A 23,282-nucleotide genomic window follows, 5' to 3' on the forward strand; every position below is an offset into this window, starting at 1 on the left:
TTTGGATTTTTTTATAGCAAGATCTGGCAACATTAATGAGTCAAAACCTACCTTGTTCACTTTAATTTCTTGCACCACACATACAGAAAAGACACAGCTCTGATCCACATTTAAATACATCATTAACAGCCAGTTGTTCAGTTCGGTTCTGTACACCCTGCGTAGAATTATTGTGCAGTTGTCACTACCTGAATATTTCAGGAGTTAATTCGGTTGTTGAATGCAAATTTAGCTGCAGTGTGTACATGGCATAAATCCCCACCCTACGTTTTTGCGATACTAAATCTGTTACTGCAATACAGAAAAAAATATGAAGAAAATATGATTTCCCTGCACCTGTTTTTTGTTTAGTTCTTTGTTAGGTCTTATATTTATAGCCCTGATTTTGTCGGTTATGAAAGTCACACATTTGAGCTTCCATGTTTATTCATAATCATTAATAAATTTAAAAAGAAAATTTGTCATGTAATTAAAATAGCCTACAATATGTAAAAGTTTTTAAATGCATGTAGTCAGGGAGAGCGTGCAAGAATATGTGTTTGATAGAAATCTGTATTTTAGGATTAGCAGAATCATGAAAATATCTAGTTTCTTTTTAAAATCCTGAACGACGTATTCATTTCTGTAATGAGTTGTTTCATAGAGTTATTCATTCACTTTTTTGTGTGACCGCACATGAATCAAATGACTCGGGAGGTGAACTAATCAATTCTGTTTCCTGTACACATGACTCGGCAGTATAGAATTCTGGTACAGGAAATAGAATTGATTAGTTCACCTTGAGAGACTTCTGGTCTGAGTCGTTAGGTCTTTCATCAGATGACGTGCATTTGCTATGTACACAATATAGAACTAAGTAGTTGAGTTCCAGAGTCCGTGCATTTATTGCTAAGTGTGTTTATACAATACTTCACTTCAATGTGTTCTCAGATTTGTTCTTTCCACTATATGGACACTTGCTTGTTGCTTAGAGAGTGTGCAAACGTTTAACTCTGTCTTTCTTTCTCCGTGTGCAGTGAAGAACACATGCGCTCCCTCAGAGTTTGCGTGTGCGAATGGTCAGTGTGTTCCTGGGCGTTGGCGGTGTGATGGAGAACCCGAGTGTCCGGATGGATCGGATGAAGCTGATGCCACCTGTAGTAAGTCACATATCATAAAACTGTTATCGCTTATGTTTAACTATCTATTTTAAGCGGTGGTTCTCAAACTTTTGGATTTTAAGGCCCCTCTTTGTCCGAGACAGTATTTGAAGGCCCTCCTGTGTGAGCTGATATGTAGCTATTGTACTTTTGTTGAAAAATGAATCAACTTAAAAATATCTCAGTTTTCTTTATTTTGACTTCTCTAATGCTAATTTATTTTTTTTAAATAATTTTAGTTTTTGTTGGGGTCCCTCTGGAGGTTAGGCCCCCTGGCATTACTGTCAAATGTTGGACAAGCCCATTTTTTTCTTTTGGTAATCCAAGGGACTGAACTCGTATTAAACCCAGAAGATTCCTTTAGGCTGCTAATATTAAACACATCACTCTAAACCACACCTGAAATGGAGTTGGCCTCTCAGTTACTGATTGGCCTCCCAGTGTGTTTGTTGTGCAGCAACTTGATTGTGTTTGTCTGATATTTGGTCTGATTTATGCTGTAAGTGCTGTTTCCTCTCTGAAGGAAAATCAAATGTGATCTTTAAGCGTTCATGTAGGTAGCTTCACGTAAACTCTATGGCTTTGCAACCGTATTCAAGGCTGAAAATCAGAATGTGAATTTAGAAGCAACATTCTTTTCAATGTTGTTTGTGCCCTTGGAACAAGTTATAGGAGTGTTATTTCATTCAGGGGAAGTTATTTCAAAGCTCGTCATGGCAGCTCATCTAGTATTTAATTACATTTTCACCTTCTGCCATTGCATGTGCACTTTTCTCATGAATGATTCAGTCGCTATCCCCAACCAGTTCAGAAAATGTCTGTTCAGTGGGAAAACATGAGAGGTATTAAAAGAAAGGGCTTTATATGCTAGAAATCCATTTAAGGATGAATGAGTCCACAGCTCAATTCTGCCCTAACACAAAACTTCATTACTGTACTAAATGATAAAACAGAGAAAACAGAATGACTTATGTTTTTGTCTAGTGGAGTATGCCATCATTTGATATGTTTGTCCAAACTTTCTTACAAGTATGTACAGTCAGGGCCAAAAATATAGGCACCCTTGGTAAATATGGTCAAGGAAGGCTGTGAAAATGAATCTGCATTGTTAAAGGGGCTATGTGTAGGTTTTTACTCAAAAAAAATCTTTAAGATAGAGTTTTCATTTGTCCATTTATGAGCCAACCATAGTGTAATAGGAAGAATGACACCTTGACTGTCCACCACGGTTGCCTCTATCAGCCTGTAGGCTCAGTTGTGTCTGGAGGAGTCGGGTCCGAATTGGCGCGAAAATCCACAAAATGTGACGTCATGCGCGTTCTCGTCTACAGCGGCAATCGCTAGCGGTAGTGTTTGAAATGGACTCTGCAGACGGAAAGAAGCGACCAGTCTCCAGCACAACCCAGACACCCACTGAAACCTCGCAAGCTTTAAAAAAAAAAAAAAGCCTTATCTAGTGCGCACCGAGAATGAGCATGAGACTGGCTGCAGTTCCTCTAACGGCCACTGGTGTCAGTAACTGTTAGAAATATTTGTTAGAAATTTTATTTCTAATGTTATAGAAATTTCTGAAATTTCTAACAGTTCGGACCAATTCGGACCCGACTCCTCCAGACACAACTGAGCCTACAGGCTGATAGAGGCAACCGTGGTGGACAGTCAAGGTGTCATTCTTCCTATTACATTATGGTTGGCTCATAAATGGACAAATGAAAACTCTATCTTAAAGATTTTTTTTAAAGTAAAAACCTACACATAGCCCCTTTAATCCTTTTGATCTTTTATTTTAAAAAATCACAAAAATCTATCCTTTCATTGGATAATAAGAATTTAAAATAGGGGGAAATATCATTATGAAATAAATGTTTTTCTCAAATACACGTTGGACACAATTATTGACATCCCTAGAAATTCTTATGAGTAAAATATCTCTGAAGTATATTCCCATTCATATTCACAATTTTGAGCACTCCAGGGTGATTATGAACATGAAATGATCCAGGCATGCTTCCTGTTTCACAGAAATATAAATAGGAGGGAAAACAAAGCCCAAATTCCCTTAATTATCCATCACAATGAGAAAAACCAAAGAATATATTTCTGATGTGCAGCAAAAGATAATTGAGCTTCACAAATTAATGAAGTGGCTTTAAGAAAAGAGCTAGAGCAGTGAAAATTCCCATTTCCACCATCAGGGCAATAATTAAGAATTTCCAATTAACATAAAATGTTACGAAGCTGCCTGGAAGAGGACGTGTGTCTATATCGTCCTGATGCACGGTGAGGAGGAGAGTTTGAGTTGCTAAAGACTCTCCGAGGACCACAGCTGGAGAATTGCAGAAAATAGTTGAAAGGGTCAGAAAACCTAAAAAGAAATTTGTCAAACAGCACCTACATCACTACATGTTGTTTGGGAGGGTTTCAAGAAAAATTCTCTTGGCTCATCCAAAAACAAACTTTATTATCAGTTTATCAGACACGACTGGACAAATATTCAGTTATCAGACACGACTGGAACTTCAAATGGGACTGGCTTCTATGGTCAGATGAAACTAAAAAATGAGCTTTTTAGCAGCAAACACTCAAGATGGGTTTGGTGAACACAGGGATAAAAAGTACCCCATGTGTAAAATGAAATATACTGCTGTATTTTTGATGTTGTGGGCCTATTTTCCTGCTGGAGGTCCTGGACATCTTGTTTAGACACATGGCATCATGGATTCTATCAAATACCAACAGATAAAAAATCAATAAGTGACTGACTCTGTTAGAAATCTTATAATGGGCCATGTTTGGATCTTCCAACCGGACAATAATCCAAACACAAACCTCAAAAACAACATAAAAATGGGTCACTGAGCACAAAACCAAGCTTCTGCTGGCCATTCCAGTCCTCTGACCTGAATCCTGTAGAAAATGAGTGAGGTGAACTGAAGAGAAGAAGCACCGTCATGGAGCTGTGAATCTAAAGGATCTGGAGTGATTCTGGATGAAGGAATGGTCTCTGATCTCTTGTCAGGTGTTCTCTAACCTTATCAGGCATTATAGGAGAACATTTAGAGCTGTTAAACTGACAAATGGAGGTTTCAAAAAGTATTGAATAAAAGGGTGCCGTTAATTGTGTCCAGCGTGTATTTGAGAAAAACATTTATTTCATAATGATATTTCCCCCCATTTTAAATTCTTATTATCCAATGAAAGGTTAGAGTTTGTGAATTTTTAAAATAAAAGATCAAAAGGATTCACAATGCAGATTAATTTTTACAGCCTTCTTTGATCAAATTTACCAAGGGTGCCGATATTTTTGGCCATGACTGTAAATATGTAAGAAAGATTCTAGCATTTCTGGGCTGCGTTTCCCAAAAGCATCGTAAGCCTAAGTTGATCGTAGCTCCATTGGTTTCAATGGGTCTACGATGTACTTAAGCTTACGATGATTTTGGGAAACGCAGCCCTGGTCCTTACAACATACTGAAGCATAAGTTTATTTTAAACATAATAGTTCAAACTCTAAATCTGATTAGACCAGCTCAAAGCCATTGTAAACGCACACCTGTGACCACACATCAGCTGAATAATATATTAATATGCCAAGTTGCTGCATGGCTTGGCAGCCGTAAACCGTCTAATGAATTAATGAACCGGTTAGAGGAACTAGATTCTTCACGCTGAACATCTGTGACACAAAATCTAATTTAAACCTGGAAAAAGTTTTAGCATTAAAAAAAGTAGTACAACAAAAAATACAGAAAATATTTTTTTAAAGATTCTACAGTATTTCTATGGTTAGAAACAGTAATTAACAGTTATCATTAATAATATCACTAATAACAATGCTGATGGTGGAAGTAATAATAATAATAATTATAATAATTAATTTATTGAATAAATGTAGCAAATATATAAAAAACATTTATATATTTATTATGATTTTATTGTTGTTGTTGTTGATAATACTAATAAATCTAACTTTTTACTGGATGTGGTGTGTTACTGTCTTTTAACTATTAGCTATTATCTTTGTTTTTATATATTATTAATAGTATTGTTGTTGTTATTACAGTAATAATAATGATACTAATAATAAATGTAACTATTTGTTAGATAAATAATATAACAAAACGTATTAGTATTAATAATAATAGTAATTGTGTATTATTATATACTTGTATTTACAACAACAAAACAATGATTTATTATTATCATTATTATACTGTCTACCAACACCCTAGCTATTATTTTTAAAAATATTATTATTAATATTATTATTTTTGTTGTTGTTGTTACAATATGATAATAACAATTTATTGGACATGGTGTTTTGTTGCCTTTTATCAGTTTTAGTCAAGTTAATCATTCAAGGCCGTGTCTTAAAGTGGTTGTCTATCATAACCATAGCGGCGTTTCCATGACTACAGTACGCCGGCATCTGTAGGTGAGGAGCACAGATGTGCAACATGAAACATCATCTCAGATTGACTGCAGCTCAAACAGGAGCCCTCCCTGCGGTATTTCTGCTCTTTCCGCTCCATGCCGGCATTAACTTCAGCAGAAAGAGACCATCATGTTAGTTCATGTTCATTTTGTGGATGCCAGTAATGTAATTTAATAAGTAATTTACTGCTAGCAAATGCATGTGTATTATTGTTTGTTTCTTTCATCACTATGCTGCTGTTCATTTCACGTAGGCTGTTTTGAGAAAGTAGTTTGCATGCTAATAGGATTTTATAATCTTCAAGAAGCATCTTCAACAGAAATGTCAAACAAAAGAGTCTCCTGATGCATTTAGATGGAATAAATACCCAAGGGCCATTTCAACAGCAGCTCTTCTAATGAATTCACACACTAAGACCGAGGCTCTCTGGAAAACCATTAGCTGATGGGCAAGATATAAGAAACAATAAGAGATGCTGTTTATTTGGAAGTCTGTTCTTTTGCATAAATGGTTGTAATGCATTAGACTGAGTATTATTACATATCTCATGCATAAGTGAAGGATGTTTATGTTATGTTTTAGTCAAAACAGGTAAAATAATCATTTACTTGACACTTGTCCAGTGAGTTTGTCATCATGATACTCTAGTCTCTATGGATTTCTAGTCAACTTTTGGTTGACTAAAATATCCATGTATAAATAAAAAAAATTGCCTTATTTGATTATTTGGATATATTTATATATTTGGAAATATCTTTCTGAAAATCCTGTGTCGATTTGTGCCTTGTTTGTTAATGAATCTGCGGTAAAATTAAGTGAACAAAGGACCGAGTTCTACTGACACGGTCTGGATCTTCATTAAAAATAAAGTTCATCCACTCTTTCCTAACGCTGGCATCAGACGGAAGGCAACGCAAAGACACTTGGATGTCTTGTTGTCTTCAGAGCCATCTTTATTGTTTTGTTTCTGATGTTTTTATAGTACATTGACCTCTTATATGTCACAAAATCAAGGGAATTTTGATTTCTCAGTTCATGACCCCTTTAAAGCTTCATCTTGTTTGAACTTGTTTGTTCGTCTTGGCTCAAAACTGCTTGCTAGGGACCCGTTTTCTTCATGGAAGCTTTGGATTTAGTGAGCTTATTGTTTCTCAAATAAATATTTTGTATCCTATTATTTACACCCATTATCTATGCATTTATAAATAATACCATGTTCTAGTCAACTGAAATCAGTTAAATACTGATTATTACACCTCATAACAACTGAACGATTGGATCCTCTAGACATATTTTCTCCAAAAACACTGTGAGCGCACTGAGCCTGTGAAGCAAACACAGTGGTAGCCTCATTCATGTTTAATTTATCTATCTGCCACAAACAATGAAGCATGTACTTTATACAACAATATCTCAAAGGCTTTGTTTAGCGTTTTGCCTCAAACCACTTTCTTCAGCATTCAGGTCTTGTCAAAAAACCATTACGAGATGGCAGTCCTGAGATTGGGCCCTAAACTCAGCATCCTCAGATTGTGTCCTAACCACGCTTGTTGCAAACTGTTTGTCCACACTAAAGATAAAACTGCTGTGACGTTATAATATTAAAACTTGCTGCTTTATTATATTCATCATAATTTATTATGTTAACTTGTTAAAAATATTTTAGCAAATTATTATAAAATATAAATTGTTGAAATAAAGTTTAAAACTTGTAGTCATGGGCTGTCAATATAGCTGTCGATATGTTAAAATAAATTACACTACCATCAACAATCGGAACAAAAGCATCTTATGCTCATCAAGGCTGCATTGATTTGATCAAAAATGCTGTAAAAACAGTAATATTGTGAAATATTATTGCAGTTTAATATGTTGTAAAATGTAACTTATTGCTGTGATGAAGCTGAATTTTCAGCATCATTACTCCAGTCTTTAGTGTCACATGACCCTTCAGAAATCATTCTATTATGCTGATTTGCTGCTCAAGAAACATTTAATATTTTTATGAATGTTTTGTGCTGCTTAATATTTTTGTGGAAACTGTGATAAATTACCATTCAAAAGTTTGGGGTAAGTAAGAAAAATAAATAAAAATATAGCTGCAAGCAGCGATGGCGGGCCCAAGCCGTCAGTGCAACCGCCACCCCCGGTGCCATCAGGAAAACGCATTACAGTAACCCTCTGGCAGTCTGGTTTTAAGGGATACAGCAATTAAAGGGTTAATCCAAACCATCAACTCTGTGAAACACACACAGATCAAAATGCATTGTATTAATATTTGTTCTACACGGACTCTGGAGGATAAGTCGCGCTGCCTTAATTTGTACCAGCTGAAGTTTTTTGAAGCATTGGCCCATATTATCTGACATAGTCCAGCTGTGAGAAGAAGAGAGTATCCAATATTATTTTCATTATATCAAACGTAAAATATTGTCTACATCTCCTTACTACAGCGACTACCCTTCCCATTTTCTTCACTGTGTTCTCAATATGCTTTGACCATGACAATTTATTATCCAAGGTGATACCCAATAGTTTTACTTCCTTAACTTGTTGAATAAGTGTTTTATTTATATATAATTTCAGCTCCGGTTTGGTCCGTAGAGAATAGCTAGACCCAAACACTATACTCTTTGTTTTAGATGTATTTAGTATCAACTTAGTCTCTAAAATCCGCTTTTCTATGCTCTCCAACTCCTCATTCAAAATAGCCGTTAATTAAACCGACGTTTGTGCAGATGCATAAACTGTTGTATCGTCTGCATACATTAAGTTAGCACTTCTTAGCACCAGATATAAATCATTTGTAAAAATGGATACAACAGTGGTCCCAGACAGCTCCCTTGTGGAACTCCACATTCAATTCCCCTTCTATCCAAATAACTTCCATTGAAAAAACTCTCTGTGATCTATTATGCAGGTAACTTTCCATCCAAGCAATTACTGATGGTCTAAATCACTACAACATACTTGGACCGATATTGCTGTCGTATACAAATATTCATTGCTCAAATAAATATGATCTTTACAAGATGATGTGAACTTATGTGAACCCTTATTATTTATACTTATTCTCGTTGGTTGTGTAACCATCTGTTTCAATCCACATACATCTATTATATTTTCCCCTGGATTCTTTAAAAAACACACATGTACTAACCAATTAATATTAAGATCACCTAAAAAAAAAAACTTCCATATTTAATTTACAAACCTTATTCAGCATCTCACCCATATCTTCTAAATACAAACCCGATTCCAAAAAAGTTGGGACACTGTACAAATTGTGAATAAAAACAGAATGCAATGATGTGGAGTGAAGTTTCAAATTTCAATATTTTATTCAGAATACAACATAGATGACATATCAAATGTTTAAACTGAGAAAATGTATCATTTTAAGGGAACAATAAGTTTATTTTAAAAGTCATGGCATCAACACATCTCAAAAAAGTTGGGACAAGGCCATGTTTACCACTGTGTGGCATCCCCTCTTCTTTTTATAACAGTCTGCAAACGTCTGGGGACTGAGGAGACAAGTTGCTCAAGTTTAGGAATAGGAATGTTGTCCCATTCTTGTCTAATACAGGTTTCTAGTTGCTCAACTGTCTTAGGTCTTCTTTGTCGCATCTTCCTCTTTATGATGCGCCAAATGTTTTCTATGGGTGAAAGATCTGGACTGCAGGCTGGCCATTTCAGTACCCGGATCCTCCTTCTACGCAGCCATGATGTTGTAATTGATGCAGTATGTGGTCTGGCATTGTCATGTTGGAAAATGCAAGGTCTTCCCTGAAAGAGACAACGTCTGGATGGGAGCATATGTTGTTCTAGAACTTGGATATACCTTTCAGCATTGATGGTGCCTTTCCAGATGTGTAAGCTGCCCATGCCACACGCACTCATGCAACCCCATACCATCAGAGATGCAGGCTTCTGAACTGAGCGCTGATAACAACTTGGGTTGTCCTTGTCCTCTTTAGTCCGGATGACATGGCGTCCCAATTTTCCAAAAAGAACTTCAAATTTTGATTCGTCTGACCACAGAACAGTTTTCCACTTTTCCACAGTCCATTTTAAATAAGCCTTGGCCCAGAGAAAACGCCTGCGCTTCTGGATCATGTTTAGATATGCTTCTTTTTTGACCTATAGAGTTTTAGCCGGCAACGGCGAATGGCACGGTGGATTGTGTTCACCGACAATGTTTTCTGGAAGTATTCCTGAGCCCATGTTGTGATTTCCATTACAGTAGCATTCCTGTATGTGATGCAGTGCCGTCTAAGGGCCCGTTGATCACGGGCATCCAGTATGGTTTTCCGGCCTTGACCCTTACGCACAGAGATTGTTCCAGATTCTCTGAATCTTTGGATGATATTATGCACTGTAGATGATGATAACTTCAAACTCTTTGCAATTTTTCTCTGAGAAACTCCTTTCTGATATTGCTCCACTATTTTTCACCGCAGCATTGGGGGAATTGGTGATCCTCTTGCCATCTTGACTTCTGAGAGACACTGCCACTCTGAGAGGCTCTTTTTATACCCAATCATGTTGCCAATTGACCTAATAAATTGCAAATTGGTCCTCCAGTATATCCATGTTATATCCATGGTATATCCATGTTCCTTGTATGTACATTTAACTTTTCCGGCCTCTTATTGCTACCTGTCCCAACTTTTTTGGAATGTGTAGCTCTCATGAAATCCAAAATGAGCCAATATTTGGCATGACATTTCAAAATGTCTCACTTTCAACATTTGATATGTTATCTATATTCTATTGTGAATAAAATATAAGTTTATGAGATTTGTAAATTATTGCATTCCTTTTTTATTCGTAATTTGTACAGTGTCCCAACTTTTTTGGAATCGGGTTTGTATTTATGATTTGAGCCTGGTGGCCTATACCAGCATCCTACTAAAATTGACTTGACATGAGGAAGATTAATCTGCATCCATAGAACCTCAACTTCATTACACATAATATCATCCCTTACTTTTACAGAAATATTATTCTGCACATAAAAAGCAACACCTCCACCGTCATTTCTATCCCTTCTATATAAATTATATCCACTTATAGACACAGCATTATCATTAAAGTCTCATCCAAACGAGTTTCAGATAAAGCAACAATATTAATTTTGTTTGTGTTTGACAGTAACAAATCGGCAAATTCATGTACTTTGTTCCTCAAAGTACAAATATTCAAATGAGTAAACTTTTTCTTTTTTTTTCTTTTTTTTACTAAATTTTTTTTTGTACTAAATAAAAAATAACATGCATTTTGTATGATCTCTCTTATTTTGTTAAAATTATTATTCACATTTTCACAGATTCTGCATCGGGTTGCCAAACTTTCTCATGCAAGTGTTTATAGTATTTATTAATGTTAGTTAATATTAAAATCTTAAACATTATTCAAAATTTAAAGTTTTATCTGTTTTATCTTGTGCCACGCCCGGGTCCCAGCCTCTGCGGCGTCCTAATGGCTGCGGATTCCAACATGCGTGCCAATTTTCAAGAGTTTTTGGGCAAGTTAACGCCCCCAAAAACCCCCGGATAGTCGAAAAAAATTAAAAAAATTAATTAAAATAATAATCCTTAGGAAAACAAGAGGGCCATGCTCCTTACTGGCTTGGGCCCTAATAATAATCCTTAGAAAAACAAGAGGCCCCTGCGCCTTAGTGGCTTGGGCCCTAATAATAATCCTTAGAAGAACAAGAGGCCCCTGCGCCTTAGTGGCTTGGGCCCTAATAATAATCCTTAGAAGAACAAGAGGCCCCTGCGCCTTAGTGGCTTGGGCCCTAATAAAATTCAGCAAGGATGCATTCATTTGATCAACATTTATAAAATATCAAATGCATCAAAATATTTCTATTTCAAATAAATGCAGTTATTTTCTTCTCTTTCTATTCATTGAAGAATCCTGACAAAAAATATCATGTTTTTTTTCATCTATATATGTTTTTGAATGTAAGAATGTGTGTTGGGTGAATGTCTCCTATGGCAAGATGATTACCTTATAATAAAATGTATTCACTGGTCATGATTAATTACATTAATTTGTCATGTTATCTTTACACACTAAACTAAATTTAAATTGGCAACTCAAATTTTTTACTTGTTGGAATCTTGAAATTAATTTTAATTAATAAATTTTTTCTGATCTGTCCACCTAAGATCACTGAATCTGATGCTGATCTTCCATAATGATGGCTATAAAAGCTTCACATACATACACATAAACCCAAAGGTACAGCATGACATTTCTACAATACACACACACACGCGCCTTTCCGTCTGTCACACACAGTTTTCATGCTGGAGTAACCTTGTGCTCTCACATTAGTGAGCACTACTGCAGGAGCACTGTTCTGGATGTCTTATTTAATAATAAATGATGCTTCCATGTTCAGCACATTTTCCTATTGCAAGGAAACGCACAGGAATTATAAAGGCCGATTTTAACGGCTTTTAAAAAGAAAAAGTCAAACCTCCTTTCATAGGGAACGCATTAGCGACTGAAAGCTGAGAATGTTTATGATCTCTACAGTCAAAATACAGCACAACCAGGGTTTTGCTGACCCACTTTATGTAATTGACTGCCATATGCTGTCCAATATGTTTAGCAAATCACTGCTGGACTAGTATCTTTTCCTTCAGTATATCGCCTGTCCTGTAACATTACCCAGTTAGAATCAAAGGATTATTACTAGTTCCCTGATCTGTCTATGAAGGCAACTATAATGGAAGCTGAACTAAAACAGCTCTTAAATAATTCAATTTTTTTTAGCTTTCTGTTTCTTTAATTTGGCCCACATCTAGAATTGACCTAGTTTGTTCCTCAATAACAGTAACAAGATTCAAGCTGTACTAACACTCTGTAAATGTTTAGTTTAGATATAATTGATTGTATTAAAGGTTAGTTGACACAAAAAATGAGTGATGCCATCATTTACCCACCCTCATTATTCTGCCCATTTTTTATTTATTTAAAAATACAGAAAAAACAGCAATTGTGGAATATTAAAACAAATTAAAATAACTCTTTTCTATTTGAATATATTTTAACATGTAATTTATTCCTGTGATGCAAAGCTTAATTTTCAGCATCATTACTCCAGTCTTGAGTGTCACGTGATCGCTTAAGAAACATTTCTGCTGAAATTTGTTTTCAGGATACTTTGATCAAAAGCAATAGTTGTGCAGCATTCATTTGAAATCATTTGGAAAATTATAAATGTCTTAGCTGCTATTTATTTTCAATTAAATGCATCCTTACTGAATTAAAATATTAATTTCTTAAAAGAAAAATATTTTTACTGACCCCAAATTTTTGAATGGTAACATACATTTGCACCCCACTTTCATTGTATCGACTTCAAAATATAATTTTATATATGATTTTAATTATATGAATGTACGATATTTTAGTATGATAATGTTTTTATATACTATTTTGCATTTTTAGGGGATTTTATGGTACTAAATTATTTATGAAATTATTTATGAAGTAGTTGTAATCCATTTATTACGTTAACCACTTTTTGAGCATAGATTTCAAAATGAATTTTGCAACTGAAACTGTAGTAAATCTTGAATTTTGGAGCACAGACTTAAGTTTAGTTTCTTTTTAAAGAAGAAACTTTAACAGATTATTGCTTAACCCTCTGGTTGTGTTCGGACTCCGGTCACGCCTTTTGTGTTACCGGTCAAAAATGACCGGACTCCAAACAATTGCTTATAAATCTGTCATTATGCTATATTATCACCAAATATTGCATTCAATCTTTTTGTCAACTTGTTTTCTTTCATTTAGGACTGGTTTTGTGTTTCTATTTGCTTCTGTTTAATCGTAGGCCTCATTTATCCGAGAGTAGGTACCTCATTTTTTGAGTGAAAAAAGCATTTTTTATGAATAATTTTCACAATATTAAACAAAAAATTATAAAAATTTGCACTGTTTCTCACACTAGTGTACTTTAATGTTTAATCAGGAAGTTTGCTTTTAAATGCTTTTATTTTGTACAAAATTGCAAAAAGTCACACTCGTGGTGTTCCCGGTCAAAAATGACCGGACTCCGAACAACTGCTTATAAATCTGTCATTATGCTATATTATCACTAAATATTGGATTAATTCTTTTTGTCAACTTGTTTTCTTTCATTTAGGACTGGTTTTGTGTTTCTATTTGCTTCTGATTAATCGTAGGCCTCATTTATCTGAAAGTAGGTACCTCATTTTTTGAGTGAAAAAAATATTTTTTTATGAATAATTTTCACAATATGAGAGAAAAAATAACGAAAATTTGCACTGTTTCTCACACTAGTGTGCTTTAATGTTTAATCAAGAAGTTTGCTTTTAAATGCTTTTATTTTGTACAAAATTGCAAAAAGTCACACTCGTGGTGTTCCCGGTCAAAAATGACCGGACTCCGAACAACTGCTTATAAATCTGTCATTATGCTATATTATCACCAAATATTGGATTCAATCTTTTTGTCAACTTGTTTTCTTTCATTTAGGACTGGTTTTGTGTTTCTATTTGCATCTGATTAATCGTAGGCCTCATTTATCTGAAAGTAGGTACCTCATTTTTTGAGTGAAAAAATAATTTTTTATGAATAATTTTCACAATATGAGAGAAAAAATTATGAAAATTTGCACTGTTTCTCACTCTAGTGTACTTTAATGTTTAATCAAGAAGTTTGCTTTTAAATGCTTTTATTTTGTACAAAATTGCACAAAGTAACACTTGTCAAAAATGGCCGGCCATTGAAAGTGAATGGGGAAGAATGAAAGAAACAACTAGTGTTCAGGAGCATGTTGTGCTTGCAAACATAAATGCCTTGGACCAGTGCCTGCATGTATACTCATGCTATCACACACACACACACACACACACACATCTATGCATACAAACTATTGTATTACACTTATTTCATCCTACCCTGAACTGTATGCAATATGCTTTTATGAATCTCATATTATAACTCTCTCTCTCTCACACACACACACACACACACACAATGCACACAAATGCTCAAACTGCCTTGTCTTTGGCCTGCATTGACTTTTTTTCCATCCCTCGACCAGAACGTTACATCAACTTCAGCTGGGTCCTCAAAATCAGAAGATTGCTTCTTTTCAGTTGTTGCAAGGTTTTCAGCTTGTCCAGTGATATTTTTATCTTCCAATATATCTTGCAATGCATCGTCACTGTAAAATTCTTCTTCAGTTGTCTTTTCCTCGTGTAAATGACAAGCAAGGCACTGTGAGGCATTTGTATGCTCTAGCATTTAATTGTAAACTTTCGTTTACTCTGAGAGAACATGAAAGCCTCTAAACATATTGTCATAATGTTTTGTCTAGTACGGAACCGCTTAGAGCTCATGGTGGTGGAAAGATTTCGGGGTGGGTGAAAAAAAATCGGGGTGGGAGGAAAAAAATATTTTTCAAATCTTTTGCGTTCCCTCGCAAAACTTTGCGTACATATTTGCAAGAGAACGCAAAGTTTTGCGAGAGAAAGCAAACATCTTTGCGAGAGAACGCAAACATCTTTGCGAGAGAACGCAAACATCTTTGCTAGAGAACACAAAGTTTTGCGAGAGAACGCAAACATCTTTGAGAGAGAACGCAAACATCTTTGAGAGAGAACGCAAACATCTTTGCGAGAGAACACAAAGTTTTGCGAGAGAACGCAAACATCTTTGCGAAAGAACACAAAGTTTTGCGAGAGAATGCAAACATCTTTGAGAGAGAACGCAAACATCTTTGAGAGAGAACGCAAACATCTTTGAGAGAGAACGCAAACATCTTTGCGAGAGAACGCAAACATCTTTGAGAGAGAACGCAAACATCTTTGCGAGAGAACACAAAGTTTTGCGAGAGAACGCAAACATCTTTGCGAGAGAACGCAAAGTTTTGCGAGAGAACGCAAACATCTTTGCGAGAGAACGCAAACATCTTTGCGAGAGAACGCAATGTTTTGCGAGGGAACGCAAACATCTTTGCGAGAGAACGCAAAAGATTTGAAAAATATTTTTTCCTCCCACCCCAAATTTTTTTCACCCACCCCGAAATCTTTCCACCACCATGAGCTCTAAGGGGCTCCGTAGTCTAGAATATGTGGTGAAAAAAAAGATTATTTTTGAGGTCAATGCAGGCTAAAGACAAGGCAGTCTGAGCGTGTGTGTGTGTGTGTGTGTGTGTGTGAGAGAGAGAGAGAGAGATCCTTTTTTATTCATAAAAGGATATTGCATGCAGTTCAGGGTAGGATGAAATAGGTGTAATAAAATAGTTTGTATGCATGGATGGATGGGTGTGTGTGTGTGTGTGTGTGCGCGTGCGTGTGTGCGCATGTGTGTGTGTGATAGCTTGAGTATAAATGCATCCACACATGCAAAGGTCCAAGGTCTTTGTTTGCAAGCACAACATGCTCCTGAACACTAGTTGTTTCTTTCATTCTTCCCCATTCACTTTCAATGGCCGGCCATTTTTGACAAGTGTTACTTTGTGCAATTTTGTACAAAATAAAAGCATTTAAAAGCAAACTTCTTGATTAAACATTAAAGTACACTAGTGTGAGAAACAGTGCATATTTTCATAATTTTTTCTCTCATATTGTGAAAATTATTCATAAAAAATGCTTTTTTCACTCAAAACATTAGGTGCCTACTTTCAGATAAATGAGGCCTACGATTAATCGGATGCAAATAGAAACACAAAACCAGTCCTAAATGAAAGAAAACAAGTTGACAAAAAGATTGAATCCAATATTTGGTGATAATATAGCATAATGACAGATTTATAAGCAGTTGTTCGGAGTCCGGTCATTTTTGACCGGGAACACCACGAGTGTGACTTTTTGCAATTTTGTACAAAATAAAAGCATTTAAAAGCAAACTTCCTGATTAAACATTAAAGTACACTAGTGTGAGAAACAGTGCAAATTTTTATAATTTTTTGTTTAATATTGTGAAAATTATTCATAAAAAATAATTTTTTCACTCAAAAAATTAGGTGCCTACTCTCAGATAAATGAGGCTTACGATTAATCAGAAGCAAATAGAAACACAAAACCAGTCCTAAATGAAAGAAAACAAGTTGACAAAAAGAATGAATCCAATATTTAGTGATAATATAGCATAATGACAGATTTATAAGCAGTTGTTCGGAGTCCGGTCATTTTTGACCGGGAACACAACGAGTGTGACTAGGTGAAATAAAACCCACAAAAAATTACGAAAATTCTAAAAAAATTTATGAGAAATACTTGTACCCTATGTGCGCAAAGTCAGTAAGTTTGAGTCCAATGCGATAACGTTAACTAGTATTTTCAGGAAAAAGAAAAAAAAATTCTTGTCAATTTGACCCGAACACAACCAGAGGGTTAAGTGAACAAAGTTTAAAAAAGCAAACATTTACAAAAATGTTATAGAACTTTATTGTTATGGAAAATGCACAAAAATATAATTTTTATAGTAAAATTTGTATTTTCCATTTTTTTACTCTACAATTGCATAAAAATCAAAGCCATAAATCTAAACAAGTTGTTTTCCAAATTTGAGGTTGATATGTCAAAAAATTTGTTTAAGTTTTGATGGGGTGCAATACTAAACGTTTCCACAAACTCACTTCCTGTTGATTTCAAGTGCGGTTACTTTTGACTGCGAGGAGTACGTGTACCTTTTCTTTTTCTATTTTTATTCAGGACAATTGAACCTTTTTTGAATCATGTCCATGATTATTTTTGGCGTTCACATACCAAGTGTCATAATCTTTACCAAATTTCATACAATTGTGTGGGGCCTAATGGTTAGAGAATTGGACTCGTAATCTAAAGGTTGCGGGTTCGAGTCCCCGGCCGGCAGGGATTGTAGGTGGGGGGAGTGAATGTCCAGCGCTCTCTCCACCCTCAATACCACGACTGAGGTGCCCCTGAGCAAGGCACCGAACCCCCAACTGCTCCCCGGGCGCCGCAGCATAAATGGCTGCCCACTGCTCCGGGTGTATGTTCACGGTGTGTGTGTGTGTGTGTGTGTGCATTTGTTCACTGCTGTGTGTGTGCACTTGGATGGGTTAAACGCAGAGCACCAATTTCGAGTATGGGTCACCATACTTGACAATACGTCACGACTTTTTTCACGACTTTACAATTCTGATGTAGTAAAAAAAATAAAAAAGGAGAACGGAATTTATTTATTTTTTTCAAAAATGACAAAGAGCACCAGAGGGTTAAAGGAGTTGTGTCATATTCATGCCTTAAGCTCTGTTCCTTAGTTGCTTAGTCGCCAATATATAGTTTGTTATTCTCTCCGGTGTCGCTTGTGGCTTAAAAATGACACACTGCAGCTTTAAGGTAAAGGTGACTGCATTAATGTTTCGGCATTTCATATTCCTGTGCTCTATTTCCATATGGCAGCACCCCTGACAACAGAAATTATTTGATGAAGTGGGGATCAATTTAATGTGTCTAGAGATTAACAGCGATTTGACTCTGCAGATTTCGGGTTCTGAGTTCACCGTGACCTTTTCACAACACCGCGCTCTCTCACCTCACACCTCACTGCATATACAGCACGAGTGCGAAGTCACATGGGAGCGGAGAAAGCACTTCTGACCTTGTTATCATTTGTTCCTCACTCACTCTCCTTCTTTCACCTTTTCCCACTTTTCCAGTCATTTCAACTTCATCTTGACAGTACTATTAATCTGCTTTAATGAATATTCTGTCATCATTTTCTGACTCTCATGTGACTTTCTTTCTTCTGTTTATTTCTTCTTGTGTTCCTCAATAACAATATGTAGTTAGCAACTGAGCTACTGTAACAATATTCAAGCTGTAAATGCTCTGAGAATGTTTCAATAAGTTAAAATTGATTATATTAAATGGATAGTTGGCCCTAAAATGAGAGATGGCATCAGACTGCAGAAGAAATTTTGGGACAATGTGAGAATGAGTGCAAGATGATGGGTCAGAAAACTGATCAGTAATATACTTCACAGTGTTGTTTTAATATTATTTATGCATTACTATAGAATTGACGAGGTTAGGCACTGCAGTTGCTCGAAATCGGCTGCGAGAGCCTAGATGACGACAAAATTTATTCTCATTGGTTAGATTCTGTGATGACAAGCACGAGTGCGTGTGCTTATTCTAACAATTAATTTCCAATAATGCTCACAAATCTGTGTTTTTATAATAGTAAAGCTTTTTTAGTGTAGTCGCACTGTTATATTGAGTCACGTTTATCAAAAAACACTGATAAAAGCATATATACCACCACTTTATTGGTATTTAAATAGTATATGTTGATGTCGAACTTTATTCATGAACAGATGGCGCTTTATTAAGCAGTATATAAAAAGTGTTTCTGTTGCTCATGAAAACGTTTCTGAAACGTCGGTGTATTTGACAAATATTGCATTTAATTCACTTCATCTGTGATACCACGAGACACCACGAGAGCGTCACTAATGGGAGCAGAAAGTGTTCGACTTGACGTCTCCGCTTTCAATTCCGTCACGACTGCAAGCGGCTACTCTCGCCAGCCGGTGGCAGGCTAGTGTAGTTCATCTCGAACAAGCCTATTGGTTGTCTTAGTCATGTGCCTTGTTTCCCATTGGTTGGTTTGTGTCATGTGTCCCTCATTGTTTGATATAAATAGCCTTCATGCGCCTTTGTCCTTTGTTGAGTATTGATGTTGTAACCCTGCTGTCGGTGAGTCTGTTTATGCCAAGTCAAGTCTGTTCAAGTCAAGTCTCTGTTTGAAAGTTTGGATTTTGGATTTCACCTTGTTTAAATAAAACTGCACTTGGGTTCATCCCTATGCTTGCCTTCAGTGGACTGATTGTTACATATTTATATTTTAATTTCTTTCTTAATTTCTTTATTTCAATTAACAAAATAAGTTTTTAATCATACTTTTAGTTAACAATAACAATACTGATATTAGAAAATGGAAATTAAAAAAAAAATTTTACCATTAAAATCACGATCATTTTTACAGTGCATGCTAACTTGCTGCTATAAGCTTGCAATGCTTGCCCCGCCTCCAGAGTCTTCTGATTGGACCACTGTTTTGGAACTGACATTGATAAACAGTACTGTGTGTAAAAATTTAAATTCTTTTAACTTAATTTCTTTTAAGCGCTCATGTGTGAGACACTGCAAAAGGTGTGAGATGCAAACGCAATGGTCATACACATCCGTCTAGCGTGTGTTCACATAGAAAAACTATAGTAAAGTATTGCATTGGAATGGAAAAATGTGGTTTTTGTGAACTGCCCCTAAATCTGTTATGAGCTTCGACGTCAGATAGATAGAGTTAGAGTTTCTGGAACAGAGTTCCAAATTGATCATGTCCAGTTGATGTTTCCACTATTAGTCTATCCTTTGGTGGATTATGAGTCTCTAAAGCTTTCAAATTGTTTAATTTAAAAACCATTAATTCTTCAACGATTTGTCTTTGTCTTTTGCTGTTTGTGCATTCATATATAATTAGTCAGTGATACATCCATTAATTCACTTCCTCTAGCTGTATAAGCATCTGCTATACCTTTATACAGACACACACCCTCCAACCTGCACACTCAACCCCCCAATTTTGGTTGTCATGAAGTGTTATGAAGTGACACTGTTTGTTCTCATTATTTCATAATTGAAATTCAGTAAAATACAGTCAGGAAAATAAATGACAGCTATTTTGCTTGATGAATGATACCGAGGGTTCTACAAGTACTGCAGTAATAGAAATCACATCTCATTTGATATGTATCGCTCATCTAAATGATGAAACTGATCCAGCGATGAATAATAAATTTACTCGAGAGCAAATTGAGAAAACTGACAGCCTAAACGGAGCTGTCCTTTCTATCCCGATCCTAGAAAGTTTATACAACATGTCCTTGGCCAGGCTAATTGGTATAACTTGTTGAGCCATTTTGAATTCTTTCATGATATAAGGCCTGACAAACGGCCCCGGCAGACTCACTGACTGTGGCGACTCTCCAGGCCTCTGCAGCCAGAGATGATTTATTTATGCCTGCATTTCTGATACCTCTCAAACTGTAATCTAATATCAACAGACAGCCTGCCAAATGGAGCAGATTGGCCATGACTGTGAAGGAGAGAGGGGGACAGAGCTGCTAAAACGGGGGCCACAGACCCTCTGATCTACCGCCTGACCCCGTTTACTCTCACTTAAAGGGATAGTTCACGCAAAAATTACAATACTGTTATCATTTACTCTCCTTCTGTTATTTTCTTTTTTGCCGCACAGGTTTGAAACAAGATTATTATTGTATTATTATGCGCTTTGTACTGTAATGTTTTCTCACGGTGAATGAGACATGAGGTAATCTGACAGTGTTGATGCTGTCTCTAATCATGTCACTGTTAGCCTCTGGTCTGCCTGTGCGCATTCATGTATTTTGGAGGAGGCGTGGCTTTGGAGACTGATTTTGCAGGGAGAGTGGGATCTTATGCTTTCAAAGCTGGCTTGCTTTTGCTAGCCTCTCTGAAGTCACCTACGCAAACTTTAAAACCATGATTTTTGTCACACATCAACAATCATGGATGGAAACCTGCCATAAAATTGAGTCGGAGTACTGTCAAGTCAGTAATGTCCCAATACTTTCTCTCATTCTGATGTGCATCAGCAGCCAGAAAAGCTCCTGGGTGTATAAATGGACTTCAAAAAGCAAAAACATGCTGAAAATTGTATTCAAAAATTCTGTTTAGAGGTGCCAAGCATGTTTAGATCACATTTGCGATTTCACATTTCTCACTGTCATGTGAAATGATTTAACAAAATAATGATTTCAACAAAATGATTTAATGCCAGTCGGTTTACTTGCCGCATGTTTCACTGTAACCTGTTCAAACATTTGTTTCTGTTCCACAGCAGTCAAACAGACGTGTCCACCAGAGAAGTTTAACTGCGGAGGGAAGTGTGTGTCGCTGTCCTGGCGGTGTGACGGGGAAAGAGACTGCGAAAACGGTGAAGATGAAGCAGACTGTGCAGCAGGTGAGTCTGCTCTCTTTCCCTCAGACTGTGTTTGATTCTCCGCAGGGAGTTTTGTTCAAGGCTGAGGTGATAGTTTGAACTCTGTTTCACCCTGATGCTGTGGACCTGCTTCAGTCGTGGCTCTAAAAGGCACAAAAGAGGAAAGAGAGATGTAGTGAATGGTTTATTTCCTGAGCACACCGTTGTCTTGTTACATGTGTATTCTGTCTTTTATTGAAACTCTCTAGTACTGGACAATTACGTGTTGATTGGACAACTTTAGTACTAGATAACTACAATTAAGTGTCAATTACAGCATTTAATTTAGCTCTACCCTGGTGTGTAATTATTCTGTTTACAACTTTTTGAGAATTGTAACCAGTCACAGACATGTCTGTTGTGTGCGTGAATGTAATGGTGAGATATTTAGTCTACAGGCCTATCACTGATGGTCCTAGTACGTTGTACATTTTACTTAAAGGGATAGTTCAAAAAATACAAATTCTGTCATTCTGTCATTCTGTCACTCCCTCTCATGCCGTTCCGAACCTGTAAGACCTTCGTTCATCTGAGGTCAGGGCTCTGAACCGGTTCAAGGAACAAAAACGAAAACCAGAAACGGACTTAATTTGACTGGAATAGAACCAGAAACAGAAACGAAATCAAATTTTATAGTTCCGAACAGAATCGAAAATTTGAAATGGCCATTAACCGGTTAATAGCGTTATTTTATCATTCCATTTAATATTTGAAATTTGCTGTCAACCAATCAGGAATTCAAGTAGTACAGACTATGCAAATGTGATGCTGATGCATCCAGCAAGTGAAATGCCCGCCCGCGCTCAGCTGTGAACTCTAGTGGCAATGGCAATGAATTCTGCTACCATCTGTTAATAATGGGAGGTAGCAAAATCTGACAGGGTAGCACAAATCTTCAGAACACCAGCGTTAGAGTTTATCCGACGACAGTGTAAGATGGATTCAACAGATCTTACGCACCTGCGGCGCTTCTGTGAACGGAGAACACAGAATAAAACTATAGGCTTACATAAAAAGGAGTATATATGCCTACACACTAAATATATTTCACGTAAATCATTGACAGATTAACAAAATGAAAGAAAAAAAAAAATAACTGCGTTTATAATGTTTGTAAACATTTTTGATTTACTGGCATTTTAGCCCACATCATTTCTGAATAATAGCCTAATAAAATGCGACGCGGCTTAGCCTTTGTTTTTTTTCCTCAAAACGCAATTTTATACAAGTAGCGTTTTTTTTTTTACAATTTGCAGCAAACATTTTTAAATATCTTTTAAAAAATATTTTAATGTCTTTAAAGCATTAATAATTTTTTTTTTGTTGTTTAGTAGCCTACATTTAGAAATTTAAAAATCTAGAAAAGATGATGCTGTATAGCCTATTAGCGCAGCGGGTTAAGATACTTTTCTTTCTTTTTCTTTTAGTGTAAAGAAAACACTGTACTTTATTATTATTATTATTATTATTATTATTATTATTATTATTATTATAGGCAAAGACCATTTTAAAAATAACGGTATTAAACGTTATTTTTTCTACTCGAACCGGTTTAGGAACGGTAATAATACAGAGGAACGCAGGAACGGAAACGTTAAAATATCGATTCTGCTCGGAGTGAACCGATTGACTTTTTTTTTCAAGCCCTGTCTGAGGTACAC

At 36.1% G+C, this 23,282-nt stretch overlaps 1 protein-coding gene across 1 annotated transcript in view; it reads left to right on the forward strand.

The window, feature by feature from the left end:
- Window positions 1-23,282, forward strand: part of LOC306880840 (low-density lipoprotein receptor-related protein 8-like) — a gene marked incomplete at both ends in the record, with an annotated part of 87,332 nt that overhangs the window by 23,378 nt on the left and 40,672 nt on the right. The window contains 2 exons of the mRNA XM_079434622.1: window positions 1,017-1,139; window positions 21,481-21,603. Of these exons, the coding sequence (XP_079290748.1) occupies window positions 1,017-1,139; window positions 21,481-21,603 (246 nt within the window). The remainder of the gene's footprint in view (window positions 1-1,016; window positions 1,140-21,480; window positions 21,604-23,282) is intronic.

Source organism: Barbus barbus (assembly GCF_936440315.1).
Source record: "Barbus barbus genome assembly, chromosome: 15".
Lineage (NCBI taxonomy): Eukaryota > Metazoa > Chordata > Actinopteri > Cypriniformes > Cyprinidae > Barbus > Barbus barbus.